General features: G+C 34.9%; 1 protein-coding gene and 1 long non-coding RNA gene across 3 annotated transcripts; both read left to right on the top strand.

Annotated features, from left to right (window-relative positions):
- The first annotated feature begins 3,649 nt into the window (after positions 1 to 3,649).
- Positions 3,650 to 16,283, top strand: LOC128234780 (signal recognition particle receptor subunit alpha-like). Of its 2 annotated transcripts, none has more exons than XM_052949300.1 (14): positions 3,650 to 3,816; positions 3,988 to 4,071; positions 4,707 to 4,900; positions 6,433 to 6,554; positions 8,628 to 8,772; positions 9,327 to 9,471; positions 9,778 to 9,875; positions 10,204 to 10,325; positions 10,877 to 10,963; positions 12,046 to 12,218; positions 12,527 to 12,740; positions 12,949 to 13,034; positions 13,202 to 13,378; positions 14,218 to 16,283. In XM_052949300.1, the coding sequence occupies exons 1-14, from the start codon at positions 3,700 to 3,702 to the stop codon at positions 14,341 to 14,343; spliced, it is 1,890 nt and encodes a 629-aa protein (XP_052805260.1). In that variant the 5' UTR covers positions 3,650 to 3,699; the 3' UTR covers positions 14,344 to 16,283. The 2 variants fall into 2 exon arrangements, with proteins under 2 accessions (XP_052805260.1, XP_052805259.1); XM_052949299.1 differs by having other exon boundaries at positions 8,625 to 8,772.
- A 471-nt stretch (positions 16,284 to 16,754) lies between these two features.
- LOC128234077 (uncharacterized) lies at positions 16,755 to 20,153 on the top strand. The gene is made up of 3 exons (XR_008260865.1): positions 16,755 to 17,075; positions 18,117 to 18,154; positions 19,811 to 20,153. It is a non-coding gene; the product is annotated as an uncharacterized LOC128234077 (long non-coding RNA).
- Positions 20,154 to 20,268: the final 115 nt, after the last annotated feature.

Here is a 20,268-nt window from a genome sequence, read left to right as displayed (position 1 = left end):
TTCAGCCTGAATTCCTAGGAAATTAACATGTTCTATCACCCATGGCCATGTTTTGGCTACACGGTGACATTGATCGCTATGCTCCCATCGCTGATTTTAAGGTTTCCCCTGTATATGAGTTACTGACTATGTGGTTAATTGAGTAACACAAAAAATAACACGTATACTTTACTTTTAATTATAAACCAACGTTTCGGCGTGTTTTTTTTTACTGACTATGTGGCGAATAGCCATTATGTGCCTATATTCAAATACGGCATTGCCGGCCTTAAATCCAAGGTTATTCACATGCAACTTTTACCTATGGTTAGGTCTTGCCCCCACAGTGTTATAGGTGTCATATCCATGAATAAGAGACTCTTAACACTACTAGTATACTGATCTGACAATATATGGAGATACGGTGCTAGCACCGCATCACCGCGGTGATATGGTGATACGGTGCTACGGTGCTAACTTCACGCACATGGAAATTTGGCGGTTATTTTTGCACCTTAAAAATGTAATCTTACTCCCAAATAAGATTTACATTAATAAATAATATTGTTTCAATATTTCAAAAAGGATGAATCAATGTCGAAAACAATGGTTCTTATGAAGGAGACCGAGTTCAATTTGAAAGAAATGAGAATAAAACACGGTATTTCTACCTTTAGTCATTCTAAAATGCCATCCAAGCTTTTTTGTTTCATAATGTTTGGTCCAGGCTAAACATTCTGCCTTATGAGACTAAAGTAGACCACAGTAAATCTTATATTGAAATTGGGGCCGCGGAAGGAATATTCGAGATTTTTTTTCTTAATTTTAAGCATTGAAAGACTCGATTTCCAGTGAGTTCAGGTTTTATTTTTATGTTTTCTTCTAAATAAATCCTTTTTCGGTTAAATGGTTGATAGATAAAAAACTAATATCGTTTAGTAACAGTAAGAGAGGACCTCCCTAAAATTCCTTTTCAATAAAACAAAATCAAGCAAAGTTCATTCCGTAATGGAAACCGAATTTTGTATGATTTCTTCCCAAAACAAAATACCAAAGTCAGCGTACTGTGGCCACAAAATTAGCGTTCGATGACAGTCCGAATGGCAATGGTAATATTATATGACACTTTTACTTGGAACTCATTAGGACGTTCTATTTCACGCGTTGGTGCGTTCGGATGCGATTATGGTTTGCAGAAATTATGTAATCTATAGAAATCAACACTTTCATCTGAATGTTTGAATGCTTTCCAATTTGTATTGGAACAGACATCTGCAAAAATGATATTCGTTTCCATTAACATTTGCAATTCCGCGATGATACATCGATCAAGGAGCTATTGTATAGTATCGTTCGTGGGAAACATTTATTAGCATTATGACAATATGGGTGTGATTTTGTCTTTATTATGCATTAGAAAATAGTGTTGAAATGTCCCAGTTGTTAAAGCGTCTCATTGTGTCCATACATGATTGTTACCAGTTGCTATACAATGGTCAACATTTGGAGATGTTTCAAATTGGGATTTCATGTCCAAATTAGCATCCAGCACCTGTCGAGTGAAAGTGATCAATCAATCAAAACTTAAGGATTACAAGGAGAATGCCGCCGCCATGCCGAGATGTCAACATTTGACTACGTCCACTGCATGTTGGCTTTATCTTGACCAGGGTCAAGTAATGTAGATAGTCGTAATATGATCGTTTCCAAAATAAGAATATGTTGGATTAACAATAGGAAAAATATCTGCATATATTTCAACAGAACGCACGAACTGCTATGTGCATCTGGTGAGGATCGAACCCATGTCCTCTTGCTCTACAGGCGGGTACATCTGCAAAAATGATATATATCTACCGCGTCGCATAAATAACTAACTGTATCGAGACTGTATCAGTGACTATATCATGTAAACGTTTCGAATACCCGGCTTCATACTACGAATATGAAAATGCCGCTTCTTCTATATCGAATACCCGGTTACATATTACCAGTATGAAAGTGCTGCTACATACATACCGACTTACCGGTTAGATACCTAATGACAAAAGAGACGGTGCCAGTTTTACCGTTGAATACTACAATTGGTAAACCAACGACCATCCTGATTCCTAACATAATACACATTATAAGCCGTACATATATATATATCACTCCAGGATGATAATGCCTATTATATATATCTTTTAAAAAATGCCAATCCAAATAGGCATTATCATCCTGGAGTTTTATTTGATAATACATTGAAAACTACAGAAAAAAATCTAGTAAAACACGCGAAACCCGTGTTTAGATGCATTAGGCTGGGAACCAATTATACTGAGCGAGGGACACAACACATACATAACAAACCTTAAAGTTCAATAATAAGTGTTTGGGTCCCGCCTTGGAACGGTCAGCTATGCGCGGGTTTAAGCCATGCTGTGGAACTCATTTGAAACATTTGAACGTTAATTGTACAATAACTGAGATTGGCATAAAACACAAACAGACAGACATCACAATATTCATCGTTGTTCTTATCAGTATTCATGGGGACGTATTCCCTTGTCAGATTTCTGATAACATGTTGTTTTCCCGGTGCTTCCCTATGGCCACATTATATAAATTGGTGGCCACGTTTGTGCATTAACCAAACATTTAGTTAGACAAAACGGTTGTAGTCTAACGTTTAAAGTGGATTAAAAGGAGCTTGCATCGATATATCAAGCTATTTATGTAATTGCATGCTTTGTGGTGTAACCTTTATTGCCCGTAAATCTCCTATCGCCGAAGCCCTTAGAGAAGCACTTGAGTTGTGGGTTCATATACGTAATGTAATGTTTCCTTTTTTCATACATTGTTTTTTAAACAGTCATGAAAAAATACAGAGAGTGAATTGTTAATGGCATAACGATTAGAATGTCATATTTTGCGAAAGGAAATGCATTTGCATTTTCCTTACCACAATATTTTTATAGTATGCTTATGCTTGGTCATACTTGTTATCAGTCATACTTGTTACCTTTCATACATGTCATCATATGTGTGACCATTTTGACGACTTTTAGGTTCTCCTTCATTTCCTAAAATGCGTGTAACTGGTGGCAAAATGCATTGCTTATGTCAGTTAAGGCATCAAGGCATGTTTAATGTTTCCTTATTGCTGGTTGATCGTCTGAACAGCATATAAATCGACATTAGCTATGAACAGTTTTTTTTTTACCGACAATAAGTCAGTATCATTGTAATCTGGAACAAAATATACAAACAAATTATCCCCATATGATTTGTGCACAAGTTAAAGAAAACTTTCCTTTAATTGTTTTTTTGTAAATTTCTACTTGGACACAAAAAGACGCCTACATATCGCATTTTTTATATGTACAGATTTTTTGTTTTTGTTTTGATCATTAAAGTAAAATAAGCCTAACACGATAATGCATTAACATAAAAAAACAACAACACAACAACCTCACACTTACAAAGAAAATTGGAATCTACCTAGCTGTGCGCCTTTGTAATATTATCATACAACAGGAAAGCACAATCAAAGGGAGGCAATTACTACATATCTAGCTATCCATATTAATATTTGCTAGAGTCTAGCCAACATTCCCTCGGGCAGCGTTTTTCAGACAGGCGCTTGATATTGTGCTACTCGGTGAACCAGATCAATTGCAACGTAACTTCCGGGGAAATTTCAACACACTAACTAACACTCTGATAAAAAACATCAAAATGTTAGATTTCTTTACAATTTTTAGTAAAGGAGGCATTGTCCTTTGGTATTTTCAAGGAACATCGCAGCTTTTTACTGCTCCAGTCAATTCTTTGATCAGGAGTGTCATTTTACAGGTAAGCTCGTTAATTTCGATGTGACAAGTGATTCCATATGGCATCACATGTCAAAATTCTTGTTTTAAAAACCTTGCTGATGGTTTAAGTTTTACCATTAAACTATTTAAGAATAATGTTATTTTGACTGTCTTTTTCAGCATTTAATTACTTTTATTTCATTTCCTTCAGGAGAGAAGTGGAAGTAACCAGTTCACTCACGAGGCTCTCACGCTCAAGTACAAGCTTGACAATGAGTTCGAACTGGTGTTTGTTGTAAGTGTTGATAAAGATATTTTTAATAAATTTTCACGTATTTTTGTTTTCTGCTGCTGAAACACAAAGATAAGTTCCAATCAATTTATTGAGCAATAATACATGCCATATTTCTGAGAGGCTTCCCAGTGGATTTTGGTCTGAATTCCTGGGGATTTTTACGCACCGAAATTAAGTAGTGCAAAATCTACATTTATGATATAAGAACAAATACAGAAACACACTCTTTCAATAATTTTTAGACTAGTTCATCGTTGTCCTTTATGGAATTTTACACTCATAATATTATGAATGCTTTCCACTGTCAACCTTGAGCTAGTTAAAAAAAATCCAGAGGATATGGATAGGGGATATAGCATGTATGGATAACACTTGCAGAGCAGTGTCCACGAGATGAATTCCATATACGTAGACATGATAGTATTAAATTGTAAAGCAAACTATAACTATTTCACTTATTGAAAAAGGGTGGCTGTCACATTTCCTCAGCTAGGTAAGCAGCTGGAAACAACCCATGACCTTCATTAAATTATTTTGAAAGAAGAAAATGAAGCAGAATCATGTTTATTTTTTTAAGCTGGGTGTAGTGTCATACTCGTTTAAATGCAATGTTACAAATAATGTTTATTTTACAGGTTGCTTACCAGAAGATACTGCAGTTATCCTACGTAGACAAGTTTCTGGACACAATACAGTTGGAATTCAGAAATAAATACAAGGATGACCTGCAGAATGGGGCAATTTCTGGAAGTTTTGATTTCAGGGCTGACTTTGACAGGATTTTGTTTGATATAGAGCAGGAGACAAGAAAGCAAACACAGAAAGGAAGGTATGGAGGTTTATGGGGTTTTTTAGTTAAGAAACACAAATGTTAACAACTTTTTTTATCTGATTATACATGAAAATGGATTTCCCAAACCAGAGTTTCCGCCAGGAATTTCATAAGGCATAACGGAAGGGGAGGGTTTTGGAGGGGTGTCGGAACCCCTCCCCTCCCGACGTCGATTTTTTTTTATTTTCGTAGCCAAAATGGTGCAATTTCCTGCATTTTAAACAAGTTTACAGTATGTTCCTATGATTTAGAATTAGCAACTGAAGTCCGATTAACATTAAACATATTTGTGAAAAGGTTTAATGGTTTCTCTTCATTAATTATTGGTATTTCTCAAGTTTTCCGACCATACAATATCGACGATATCGATCGACTCCTGTTTGGTTTAATGCGGGTATTATTTTTATTGACACCGTTGACGTCACAGCAAAACGTGTAAAGCACTCTGCATGCTGGAACACAAAAGAGCCCGGAGCAAAGCGACTGCTTGTGGGTGTATTCGTATTTAAAGCTGCAACAGCTTATATTTTTAAAGCCGGGTTGGCTAAATAATAACTTAAAGGGAATGTAATGTGTATTTTCAGATTTATTTATCTTTTTTCTAAATAAATTAAAAGAACGATAAAATAATCAAAGTTTAATAATAAGCAACACTTTACACTAAACCTAAGGCGGGAACGCGACTTAATTACATACGACGACATAGCATAACCCTTGTTTATAATAACACAGATATCTTAACACGGTTCTCAATTACAATTAAATAATTGGTTAACAAACGGACTCTGGATTAAGAAACAAAATAAAACGACACATGATTTATGTTACCGAAATCAATTAACACTTATTGTTTACTTTGCGTTCATAGATGATTATAGGGATGAAGGTCCCAATTACAACAGTGGTGTTTTTCACACATTCCCATTTTGATAAAGAATAGGAGGAGTTTGGTTAATTGCACTGTTGAACCTCACCGACACGCCTTCATGCTGTCGTCGATCCTGAATGGCTGATACAAATGCCGTAATAGTCCCGACACGCCTTCTGGCTGTCAGTCAACTGTTGCAACCGTTGCAATCGCAACAAAATTGTGTATTGTCAAAACTGATGATTGTTTTGATAAGGATTGTCGTTACGCGGATTAAAGCATGTCGGCATAATAAACGCGTGTCGGTAATTAGCCTTGCCAGCGGAAGGCACGTCGGGCCCGACATGCCATAAAGGGCTGGCGGAAACCCTGCAAACATTCAGGAAGTTATCTTGAACAAGGTTATAGTCCAGGTTTGATAAAAATGATCTGATTTTTAGCTGTTCTACATCATTCTTGGTTTGAAATATTATGTCTGAAACAATTGTAAATTCGTAAAATTGAATGATACATGGAAATCAATAGGATATTTTTTATATTATTTATCAAGATTTCTGTCATAGAATAATTTCACACAGATCCAAGTGATAGATGAATAGGTAGTAAATTTAAAACAAATTTAAAACAACAGCAGTTATTTAACAAATCTTTATTATGCTAGGGTGATGAAAACATTTGAAGAATCTGATAAGTCGAGGAAGACAGTTAAATCAATGATAGAAAACAAGAAGGAAGATAACAACAAGAAACCAGCGAAGGGCAAGGAAAACAAACCTGTGAAAGGTAAATTGGCAACTTGTGTGAACATGAACAGAGCTTATGTTTGTATGCAGGGCTTGAATTTAAGCTCGCATACTTGCTAAATGCGAGTCAGTTTTTCTGACCTGAGGAAAAATCTACTTGCTAAATTTTGCGAGTCCTATATTTCAATACAAAATACCAGATTACGAACGCTTATGAGTACATAACGAATATCATGTCACTTAGACGCTTTTCAATGCATAACAGGTAAGCATTAAATGCTTTTGGGACACTGATTGCGAGTGCCAATTTTGATGAAGTAGTACACATTTTTAGTACACAATTCCATAGCAGTGAACTCCCTTGTCAAGCAGAGAAGTACAGCGAAGGGAAGAAACCACTTTTTGTGTGTGCAATTCGATACCCTTTGGGCTTTTCGCTAAATGTGTCGTCTGCAAATATAAATCATTTATTAAATGTCAGAATGGACAAATTTCTAAAACGCACTGTTAGCACTTGCAGTACTGATAAAAATGTTGAAAATAGCAGACTTCCTAAGACTATTAAATCATAATACATTTGTATTGACTTTTGTTACTTTATTATATGGCATAGAATGCTTAAATAATTAACCTTATTTAATACTTTGGAAAAAAAGCAAGTTACTCTTTGATTGTGTAAATTTACCCACTTGAGAAAAATTGCAAGTAGGAAAATAGTTTGAATTCTAGCCCTGGTATGTTGTATGTCTTGCAGATTCCAAATAAAACCAACCTTAATGTCTTGATATTGATGCTAAACACATATTTTGTAACACAAAAAATGGTTTCAAGTTTCCTACTTTTTATTAAAAGCCTGTTTTAAAAACCAATGACATATTATAATTTTGCCTGCAACAGACAGGCGAGTGGATGGGCAGGTGGTATTTTCGGCAGGTGGTGTCCAGTACGGAGTCCATTCAATAACTTTAGAAGCCTTTGTCCAATCATCACTGAATTTAGAATGTGTATGGGCATTATATCTCAAACAAGTTTGATAAAAAGTCTTATCACTATAGTCACTCAAGAGTTATCCCCCTTTAATTATAAAAATTACCTCAAATCTGTCTTCTCTGATCAATAACTTGAGAAACCTTTGGCCAATCATCACCAAATTTTGTCAGAATGGGTCTTGGACAAGTTTGTTAAGCAACCATAATGCTTGAGTCACACAATTGTAATTTTGGTCAGAATGTGTATGGGCAGAATCATAACCAGCCATGTTGCCTAAGTCACTCCAGAGTTATGACACTTTAATTGACAAAGACTGTATTTGCAGTGTCCGCTCTCTAAATCTGGCTTAACATACTACAGCCCTTTTTCCCCAAATTTTGACAGGGGAAATTTAACTTGTATATTGCAAAATTGGGGAAAAAAATCATGTTACCATCATGCGAGCTAGATTATCGATTGTTTGAAACTTAACATGGTGCCCACCTGATCTTTACCTGTTTTCACAGTTTGACAATGAAAATATGACTTCTACAGATAGTAGTAAAATAAAATTTCCACAATGGGGGAATTTTTGACACAACCTGGGAAAAAATATATACTTTACTCCATGGGGAATGGGGCCCAATATCGGCCCCAAATTTGCCATAAAAAAGGGCTGTATAAAGGGGGTCATAAAATTATGAAGGGGGTATTTTGTGACAGTTGACACATTTTGTTTTTAAATATAACTACCAGTTAATGGTTTATAGTTGATTGCAGAACTGTAATTTAAGACAAGATTATTCTATGATCAAGGCATCACCCCGCAAGGGAATGTAGAGAAAACACTCTTAACACAGTCTTTGCAAATTTTAAAGAAACGAATTACTGATTAACTAAATTATTATGTAATTACGCTTTTAAATTGCCATTTTACTTGTTTCATATGTTTAATGATATTTGCTTAAAATTGTCCAAGAAACACTGAACTTGTTTGAAGCCATTTCATTTTAAATCTAGATTACATGTACCATCATAAGAAAAATTGCCCAAATTGGTTTCACTTCCATGTAAAACATACGGTAATGATTCACAGTTCTATCAAGAGAGTATTTATTCCATGTTTTAATTTGCAATTCAGCAGCCCCTGTGCAGAGCTCCCCTAAGCCTGCCCCCACAGTCCCCATGGCAACAAGTAATCTGAGCAACGGGGAACTGGACGAGGAGACGATCAGGCAGAACCTTGTGAAAAAATTTGGAGCAAAGAAGAAGACACCGAAAGCTGAACCGTGGGTGTTTTCACATTATCCCTACTAATACATAACCATTGACATGCTTTAATTTAGGGATAGAAAAATGCATGCAGAAGTCTGTGGTCTATAGGATAGTAATCAGCACTCTTAAGACAAAATTTGGAAGAGGCCTAGCCTTTTAATAAAATTCTAGGAAGTATGAGCTCTTAACACCACAAATATGGACATTTTAGCGCACTTTTTGAAATTGATTGATATATCACTGGTTAATCGATAATACATTATTAGTCCTATAATTAAAATAAATAAAATGAAAACACAGCAATATTAATTTTATATATAATGTTTCAGGTTCAATGCCTAAGTTATGGGTGGTGAAAAGGCTCTAATAATGTTAATGTTCTTGATTTTTTGCTAATGTGCATCAAGCTCTTAAATGTAGTGACTGGCTATTGTGAAGTTGGCCCAATAAATTGTTACATAACGATATAGTCCTTGAGTACCAGGGAACATAAATGAATAGGATTCTACCAAAGTATGTATAAACCAGTGTTTGTGTTGACATGTTACATGTATATTCTTATGAGCAGAAAGAGCCCAGATAGTGGTAAAAAGAAGGGCAAGGTCGGCACCAAGTGGGAGATGGGCGGTACATCGAAAGACTTGGAAACGCTGGATTTCAACAAGGGGACTGGGGACAACATGAATGGGCAGGTCAATGTCAAGGATGAGGAGGTATGGGTCAATCTATTAAAACATTATAGCATTGGGAATCTGGCCAAATTTGTCAGAAAAACATCTCTGTTATATGATATACATTTTAAATCTATACCTCTGCTAACAATATGTCTTATATAATATGACTAGTATAACATTTCAAATATGTAGTTTGGTAAAAAAATAAAATAAGGATGATGATTTATTAATGATATTTCATAATTTGTCAGTGGTTGAAAAAAACTAAAATCAGAGTCAACACAAATGCCATTTAGCACAAACTACACCAATATGGTAAAGGTTTCAATTAAAATCTTGTTACAGCTGCAGCAGGTGGGTACAATGGGTGGGGAACTGAAGAACATAGAGACTGACTCGGAGAGTGAGGAGGAAGAGGAGGAGGAGGTCACACAGACTGCCAGGTAATACTGGCTATCAGATGTGCACTGTTAACTCATTTATTGTTTGGCTGGTTATTATTCTAAACTTTCACTCTTAAAACTTCTTGAAGATCATGTGCAGTCAAGTTAACAGTGAAATTAGGATTCATTTCAACCAAACATTGTATAAAAAATGTTCAAATTCAGCGACATATTTGTTATTTTTTCAGTAAGGTTTTATATTAATCATTGTACAACACTAATTAAGATGTGACATACTTTGCGCTATAAATATTTGTGTTGTGGACATTGGGTAGGAGTCACTGCACTCAGTCATATCACATTTCCTGACTTTCACCATTAATTACAGCACAAAGAAGTCTGGAGGGGGCAAGGGCATGTTTGGGATGTTTAAGAACCTGGTCGGCTCCAAGATGCTTTCACATGAAGACCTTCAGCCCGTATTGGAAAAGATGAAAGAACATCTAGTTTGTAAGTTGGTCAGGCAGATTTCAGTGACCACAATAAATAACCCATCTTCTGACTTGTGACAATGATCTTGATGATTTTATGACAATACTATGTATAATTGTTTATTTTTGCTGCACTTATAATTTAATTTGGCAGTCAACTCTGAAGTGTATGGCGTAAATGGCTGTATGCTAGCCAGTAACCTGTGTGGATGTGTGAACTGCTAAATTCCACTAAATGAATCCAAATATTGACTTGATTAAAAATTGGTGGTTGTTTAGTCAGAGGTTTTCTAAATGATTATATTTGAATCCACCAGGTGATCCTACTTTGTGGATACTTCCATAAACGTGAAATAAATGGACTGATTTTACCAAACATGTCGAGATGCATTAAAAATGTAAAAAAAATGTGTACTAAAAATATAATTATGAAGGTTATTCATAGTTTTTCGTAGAAATATTTAATAACAATTGTTAACTTTTTGAGAATGAATAATAAACATGTAGAACTATAGGTAGAATTCTACATTGACAGACATACAAATAAACAACAACATTGATGTGTTTCAGCTAAGAACGTGGCTTCAGACATTGCCCAGAAGCTGTGTGACTCCGTCGCTGTTAAACTGGAGGGAAAAACCCTGGGAACATTCAGCAGTGAGAACACACTCTTTTAATTTTTGCCATGTACAAAGAAACATCTTATTCAACCATTACCAATCTTGGTACCAATGTATGGCTCTTTATTTGTGAGAAAATTGACAAATTCACTTTTACCTTCTCACTATTTTTTATCTTTTCCACACTGGGTGACAATATTAAAGGGCAAAATATCTGAAACAGTTTGATCACACTTCTTGCTCTGGAGATACAGAGCTTGAATTCTCAAATTTGGGCCAGATTTCTTGTTTTCTCCCTTGCATTTCTTATCCATTCCTTTGTAAATTTAGTTACAATGGTTATGGGGATATACACATACTGTATTGCACTAGTTTTATAGCCTGCCCCATTTCAACATTCACATATTCTTATCAGCCTCAAATTTGTAAATCTGACCATCTATACATGTACAAACTAATAAGATTGGACTAATTTTATCAAGTTCAATAAGACCTATAAAAAAAAATACATTTGGTTCGGGTTACCCGACCCTACCTACGGAATAGGCGCCGACCCTGCCGTTTTTATAGTCAGTTTGAAAAAAAAAATGAAAACTTAATTTTTTTTATTTTTTTTGGTTTTTAAATATGAAGTTTAAAACCTTAAATGCTTATACAGGAGATAACTTTAACACTATTCTCCAATGATGAAAATGACATTCTTATATAAAGCCTAATAATAAAAACCCCAAAAACCTACCTACCCTACCTATTTTTGAAAAGGATGTAACGCTAACCAAACAATTTTTTTTTTAGGCCTAAGGAAACATATCACAGACTTTACATCAGTCCTGCTCAATAGTATAATCTTTAATCAGTTTCTATTTCAATAGTGAGCGTTCATTGCAGGGGGATATTTAATTTGTGGAATTGTAGTGACTCATGGTTTTGAGTTAAAGAGTATTGTTTGAGTCTTCAACCCTTATCATAACCTTTTGTGTGTCGGATATGTACAATAATTATGTTGGCATCTTAAACAATTTATCTCTAAAATAATTTAATAGTCTTCTTATTGGTTGGTTTTTGCAATGCTTTGCAAATGTGAAATTATTCCATTAATCTAATCATTTGTTATTTCAGGTATCAGTACGACAGTGAAGACAGCGCTTAATGAGTCGTGCCTGCAGATCCTGAGACCACGGAGACGTGTGGACATTCTCCGTGATGCCATGGAAGCCAAACAGAATCGACGCCCGTATTGCATCACCTTCTGTGGGGTCAATGGTGTGGGAAAGAGCACAAACCTTGCCAAAGTGGGTATTAGTTAGAACTTGAAATAAATATTCCTGTATGTTTTGTTCTGTGTTAGTTTCTGGTTTTATGTGGCTTATCAGTTCTGAAGTTGACTAAAACATTTTTTCAAGAATGGTCTTTGAAAAACAAAAATATAAGATACAGTTATACAAATTAACGATTGAAACTAATTTTTTTTACTGAGAACAAAAAAGTGTTCAGATTTTTGACTGGTGATATACATTTTTGACATTATATCTACAAAATATATAAGATTAAACATAAATCCATTGTGCAGTTGTAAGAGTATTTCTGTTTCTATTTGCAGATCTGTTTTTGGCTAGTAGAGAATGGATTCCGTGTAATGATTGCAGCATGTGACACGTTCCGCGCAGGTGCTGTGGAACAGCTCAGGACCCACACACGCAAGCTGAACGCTCTCCACCCACCAGAGAAACATGCTGGGCAGCAGATGGTACAGCTGTACGAGAAGGGATACGGGAAAGATGCGGCCGGGATAGCCATGGAGGCAATAAACTTTGGTAAGGGACTTGGACATGCTTGATATTGTTGGGAATGTATGGAGACAATCAACTTTAATAAAGGAACTTTGACATGCTTGATATTGTTTGGATTGTTATGGAGGCAATCAACCTATTAAAGGAACTTTGCCATGATTCTTAAAATTCTTAAAATAAGCGCATTTCTATGCTCTATGCTTTATGTTAACCAATGTTGTTTTTATTTCAGCTCGTGACTGCCATATTGATGTGGTTCTTGTGGACACCGCTGGTCGGATGCAGGATAATGAACCACTCATGAGGGCACTTGCTAAGGTATAATGAGCAATTACAGCTTAATTTGGTTGTAATAAGAATTTAATTGTTTTCAATGTAAATGATTTATCTTATAATTATGGTCAAGTGTAGAAAAACGAGCTTACTCAATGTTAAGCTGTAAATAAAAATGAAATACAAGCTAAAGCGTACATTTTGTCTTCTAGCTAATTAAGGTGAACCAGCCGGACCTTGTGTTGTTTGTCGGTGAAGCGCTGGTGGGTAACGAGGCGGTTGACCAACTGACCAAGTTTAACCAGGCGCTGGCAGACCACTCAAACATGACCAACCCAAGACTCATCGACGGCATCATCCTGTCCAAGTTTGATACCATTGATGATAAGGTTTGTGTTAAATTATTATAATGATCACAGCATTAATATTATGAATGTTAATTGTTCTTGCACAAGTATAATGCTGATTAAATCATTGCCTTGAATCGGATTTTGCTATCTAATTAATAATTGTGGTATATTTATGTATCTGCTTTGTTCTACATAAAAGAGTGTTTGTCAACACTGCTGTCAAAAGACTCTTTAGGGAGTGGCTATTAAAGAGAACATTGCCACATGCGATATAACTGTTTTCAATCAAAACGTTACACAGATCAATCTGTTTTCCTCCTTTTATCATCTTTACTGTAGGATAGTTTATCAGCATGTATATAACTCCAAGACTGCACACTAGTGTTTGGTATTATTACCTGATAACTACAAATCTGTTATTTTGTGCTGTTTTACATGAAAGCTATCAATTTGTCTTGGATTGAATTATTCCTCGGTCAACAGTTTACACTGTTTCCCTCTCCAGCTAAGACATCATTGCAATTTTCAAATTTTATTTTGAGACGGCATATAATTAATGTTTTTAATATTTTTAAGACTTTGTTCCAATAAAATTTTGATCGACTAATGAAGCAGTTGTTTCCTTTCATGTTTAGATAAACTTGATAAATTAATAAAAAAGTTATTTTCTGGTAATTTGAAAAAAAGTCAACACTGTTGTCCCATGGTATTGGGAATGACATTCTGAACTATTGGCCTTGGACGACAGTTCAAATGTCATCCCTTCCACCATGGGACATCAGTTTTGACTGTAACCCATGTAACCATGAAATAACTGTATACTGATTCACTCTTTGAAAATACCCTTTACCTTATATTTTATTCTGGAATATTTACAGGTGGGAGCTGCCATTTCCATGACATACACGACGGGCCAACCAATCGTGTTTGTGGGAACTGGTCAGACATACACAGACCTGAGAAATCTCAACGCTAAGGCTGTTGTGCATGCTCTTCTGAAGTAGAGCCCACAATACACAAGAAGAAGAAACAACCTTACACCACAAAAAGAGACTCTGTTTAACATTAGGATGAGGATGGTTTGATTCAAGTGTTTAACTTTACAACTTTCTTGTTAAAGCAAATTTTAATTTCTGACACCTTTAACCTTAAAGCTTTATTCAAACTGTTGGCATTTGTTTGCAATTGTGAAAAAAATATTAAGGATTTAAGCGCAGTTGATAAACAAAAATGGAAATGAAAAATGAAATAAAACCCCAGCAATCTTTGTACTTTTTTATGCATGATTCATGCTGAAAGTGTTCATATTTTTTTATGTAAAATATTGATGAGTGAGCTCTAGCCAAATTGTACTGGTGCCAGATTTCCATGGAAATATCATCACTATATAAAAATTGATTGATTACTTAAAGCATATTTACTCGTCTATGTGTGAGTAATTAATTAATCAAAGTTTTGCATATTTAACAATGAAGAAGCTTTTTTATTGAAGACAAATCCGAGTTGTAGTAAAAAATAATTTCTCACAACATATACCAAACAACTAAATTGTATATTTCAAATCAAGTCCGAGTTTACATTTAATTTTTGTTATCCAGTTAATGCTTAACCATGTTTCAATATATCACACCATGTATCATACTTGATGTAAATTCACACAAAACACAGCATTAAAACAGCATCTTTGACTTCAATGGGCCAATTGTTAAGAACCTTGTTAAAGGTAACAATGTTGTTACTGTCATTGCTGTAAACTTTCAAATCGGTACATATCTCCAAGTTCTTCTGATACACTTATGATCTACAGTACCTGTATTCCTAACAAGATTTGAGATAACTGCTTCAGCTGTACTTGTTTTATTTGATACTATGAGCACATCGTAAAATATTATAACTTTAAAGGTAACGAAGATGCCGTTAATTTTGCTGTTCAATTTGTTATTGTTTTCGTGTGCATCTGTTCAATATTACAGTCATCAGTCAATATAGTTTTTGATAAACAAGCCTGAATTCTTATGCTATTGCTCAGCATCAAAAGTTTTCACCAAGCCCTGCTATATATAACTTGAACATGTCAGGAAATGATTTTAATAGTGCAAAGCTTGCAGGCTTGTGCTACTTTCCTCCCGCTATGTAACCTGTCAACATTCATTCTGCTGTATGTTTGATCATTTCAGTATATTGTGTCAAAATTACTGTTGTTCCTATATGATACCTCCATTTTATTGACTACTGGCATGTCCTGTAGGGTGTTCATGCATTTCATTTCAAGTTATTTATTCTTAACAGACAAACCGAGACTTTTCAAACATAACATTTCTCGGCATCATATTTAGCGTGAATTCCTTTCCCACGCCTTGTTCAAACTAACCGTATAGTTGTATCATTTCAAGGATCATGTTTGCGTAAAAAAAGCCATCCCTTAAGCTTTTCATTATGATTTCATTGAAATAAAGAGTATTGGTTGTTTTATGATGTTGTTGTTGTTGTTGTAACATGTTACTTTAATACTGATATAGTGTGATTCTATACCGTTTTGGTGATGCATTTTGAGTCATATGTTTGACTTGTACCTGAAGAGGTTTTTAATTAGAAAAATGCTTATAAAGATGTTGTTGATGTTTTTTTTGATGATATTACTGATATGATGTATGTTTAGTTCAGGTCTGTCTTTGCAATAGCATATTTACATTTGTTAAATATAAGGATGGACATGTTCTTTGTTAATGATTTGTTTAATTATTGAGTATTGGTTAAGGTTATTGGAAGGTATACAGATGTACTGAATTTTCACAGATATGATGATTATTTATATGGCTGTTTTGTGATGTTTGTATATATTTGTATTAAATTTTAAGATATTTCATTTGATCATATTTATTTCATTATCAAGATAATTTTTTTATATCATTTTGCCAACAGTCAATAAATTCTCAGAACCATATTTGTTGTGCTCTTTATCCTTAGTACATGTAATGTTCATATCATAACACATCAGCCAATTCCGCCATTAGACAGCGTCGAGCCCTGGATGTATGCCCATGGTTTAGTAACAGTAGTTAATGAAATTAAAATGATGGCGATGCCTACAAAGCTGGTGTCTGCTTGTACCTTATATTTTTTGTCTGGCAACTTTTTGCCCTGAAAAATTACATAGCAGCAGAGTCGGGTGTATTCTTTGAAATTGAAATCTAAAATAAAAGAATGGTATCCAAAAAGCACCATAGTCATTTATTATATTCAGGGATCATTACCTAGGGATCAAACAGAGATAGATGATAACAATTATTTGTGTAATGGATGGTTATAAGTTATGTATTTAATACTGATTTTGTTAAGGGCTGTTCCAGGAAAAAAGGCCTGGGGGGGTCGGAACGAAACCGAATTAAAATTCAGTGGGTGGGGGGTGCAACTAGTGTTGAAATTGTCTTGTAGGTGGGTAAATTTCAAATTCCAATTCCGTTGTTTGGGGGGCAAATTCGTATTTTAATTGTGTTGTTGGTGGGTCTTTTCTTCGTAAGAGCCCAAAAATGAGGTATAAATTTGTTTTAAAATGACATTTTATGCGTACTTTGCGCGATCGAAAACGGCATTTTGGTACGAAATAAACGAGTCCGAATGCTATTCTCACGACGCGGCTATTCTTACGGTAACACCATGGAGGCTATGAGTGTTTCAGACGTGCGCCAGTTTTTGATGGAGCGTAACCTAAGCTCGCTAACCACGACCTTTGAAGGTATACAGATACAATCATGTCACGTTGCATTCGGAACTCCTCGGCCATTTTTTTTTAAAAAAACAACCTCGGATGTATTTGGACGGTTTACATACTCAAAAAGTGGTACGTTTAAGTCCGCTGCAAGTAGATCGCGTAGTAATTTTATTTAGCAGTTAAACTTTGTGACTTAACTCATGGAATTCTTTATTATGTTTGCAATAATTCAATTCAATGGCAATCAACTTAAACTTAGATCAATAAATACAACTCTAAAACACTACATTTAATTAATGATATAATTCAAAATTTTACGAACTACTTCACCTTATGTACCTGCAATCCGAGGTTGTTTTCGATAAAATGGCCGAGGAGCTCCGAATGGTCACGTTGCCGCAAAAGTAAATGGCAAATATATATATCACCGCATTTTCTGTACAAATGTTGACCAAGTTATGATTATGGCTATTTTTAGACAATCATTACGTCATCAAAAGGGAAGATGGCCGCATACGTATAGGCGGGGAAAATGTAAACAAACGGGACAGCAAAAACAAAGTCACTAATTACGCTTCAAAAACATGATTTTTTCATATCAGTTTCATTTTAACATGGGTAAGACGCGTTACTTTGTATATTTATCGAGCTTTTGTGATAAATTACAGTTAGTAAATCGGTTCCGGCACTGAATCTATTCCGGGACACTTAATCACAAATATAAACAAACAAGTGAAAAATGATGCATAACAACATAAATACTTTATTTTCAATAAATCATAACCCAAAAATCTTCAAGTTAAACAATTTTCGTTTGTACAATAAATAATGTGATTAAGTGTACCGGAATAGATTCAGTGTCGGAACCAATTCACTAACTGTATATTAATTTAAGAGGACAGCATTAGTTAAGTTCTGATAACCGAGATCCCAAACCTCCCATAACTAAGGTAAAGGTCACTTGTGTCAAAAACCATCCAACATTTACTACTTGTTGGTTATTCTGATAGCTTAAAAGGCGGCTGCTATATAGTGCTGAAATATTTACCGTTTACTTCTTTACAGCTCTGACACTTACATGTAGAAGAAAATTAGTCTGACAGGTAATAACTGTGTTGTACCCTAGATTAGAAATGGTGATGGAATGCTTTTAAACCTGTTTTTTTTCTGTCTTTCAGTGGTGATGGAATGCTTTTTAACCTGCTTTTTTTCTGTCATTCAGTATCTTTAGTTCTTTTTTCTGTTCAAAGATGTATTAACTCAAATGTATTGGTATAGATTTTTTTCAACTTGGACCTAGGTGCATGAACTTGGCAATCAATTCAGAGTTCTCACATGTAAATCATACCATCACACTCGTAATTAACTTCTTAGATCCCTCTTTGCACATCAATCACTTACTGACTTAAGTTACTGTATATAATTTATACTATACTGCACTGTCATGACTGCATTTTCTGTTAACAAGTTTGTCTACAGCCACACTCTTTAAACTTAGAAAGCATTTTTAATGAATCTGGAATTGTTTGAGAGAGATGTGTCTGTTTTTTTAGAAGTTTCTGTTAAAGTTGCCTGAATGCATTTGACCGGACCAAAAATATGTTTTACTAGACCAAAAATACCATTTTGTGCTACCTTGATATGAAGTTTTTCGTGTATGCATGAGCGCTGCATTAACATTTGATTCATTTTCTATATGGTACCATGTATTATTTTTTCTATACTGCCAGACAAAGCTACTCTAAGCCAGAGAGTCAAAAATTAAATTGGGCTTGGGCGTGTTGATTTTATCTTTTGGAATATACATGTAACTGCATTAGCACAATGTTTATGCTAATCTTACCATGCTTATTGCAAAATAGATAAAGAAGTGCTTTACCAAATATTTACTTTTAGAAAGACGCACAAAGAAAAATTCTGATCTCATTTTAAGTTTAATGACCTTTCATAGGCCTGGACTTTGCCTTATGCCAGGTTGTCTCTGTGAAGAGGGATAGACTTGGCTGCCTAGTCAAGATTTCTAACAACTGTCACACAATAGAATTCAATCACAATCTTTAAAATTTGCAGACGCTGCTGCTCAAGTTTAAGTTGAAATCTGGCTCCGGCTAGTAATGAGTAGTAATAAATCTGACAGAAGTTGCATATCCAAGACAAGAATGAAAATTTATACTGTGTTGAATTGCATAATTATTAACCTGCTGCATAAGAGCTTAGTGTTAAGGTATGACAGAGATGAAACCAATATAATGAAAATGAATATCAGCGTTCTAAGGTTCATGCTTGATACGGAAGTCTAGTAATACAAATTGGTATTTTGCCCTTTAATAAAAAATACAAAAATCCAGAGAGTTTCATTGTACATAAACCACCACTTAGTACATACAGCATTTTGTTGAAGGAATTACCCACTTGCATGAAGCCCGAGACAAGTAAAACTTCTGGTGTAATAGTCAATTTAAGTTTCTCTTGTCTGTCAAAAGGGCAAGTGAAAAATATGAGAAAAATCCTTTTAAAACATTTTACCTGATCAAAATTTTTGCACAAGATGCATCTTCCGGTATTTTACAAATTATATTGCATTATTCATGCAAGTCAAAATTGATTCGAGCGAGTACAAATCCCAAGTTGTCTGTCCAAATAGGCAAGTACATGTACAATAATGTTATATTGTGAAGTCTCATATCCAACATTAAGGCACAATTGCCCAACCATTTTCTAGAGAACATTAATCAATTCATGTATTTATCTCATTTCAGAAAATCTGATTGATGGCGAAGCATTGCTTTCTGTGATGGAAGATCACATTTTGTTGAAGGAATTAATACCTGAAGTGGGGTTGAGAGCAAAACTGAGGCGTAAAATAAAAAAGAAGACTTGAGAGTTTTACTGAATGACATGAACAAATACTAATTTCAATTGTGTTGTAGGGTGGTGTTGAGTTTAATCTAAATGTGGTGCTGGTGGGTCTATTACCTATTTTAATTCTGTTGGTGGGGGGTGTAAAAGCAGTTAAAATTGTGTTGGTGGTGCCCCATTTTTGGACTGTCGTTCTTGCCCCCCCAGGCCTTTTTTCCTGGAACAGCCCTAAAGCAAATTGGCCAAATTTCCAAGTATGTTTAGAAATTCAAACACTGCGAGGAATAAGAATTTAGATTTTAGATGCCCAAGCATTGCAGAGCTTAAAGTATATGCAGAATGCTTGGGCTAGGCAGTT

The sequence above is a fragment of the Mya arenaria genome, chromosome 5 (assembly GCF_026914265.1).
Source record: "Mya arenaria isolate MELC-2E11 chromosome 5, ASM2691426v1".
NCBI classification, from domain to species: Eukaryota; Metazoa; Mollusca; class Bivalvia; order Myida; family Myidae; genus Mya; species Mya arenaria.
The sequence above is the reverse complement of the archived record's forward strand: the minus strand, read 5'-3'. Positions and strand labels throughout refer to the sequence as shown.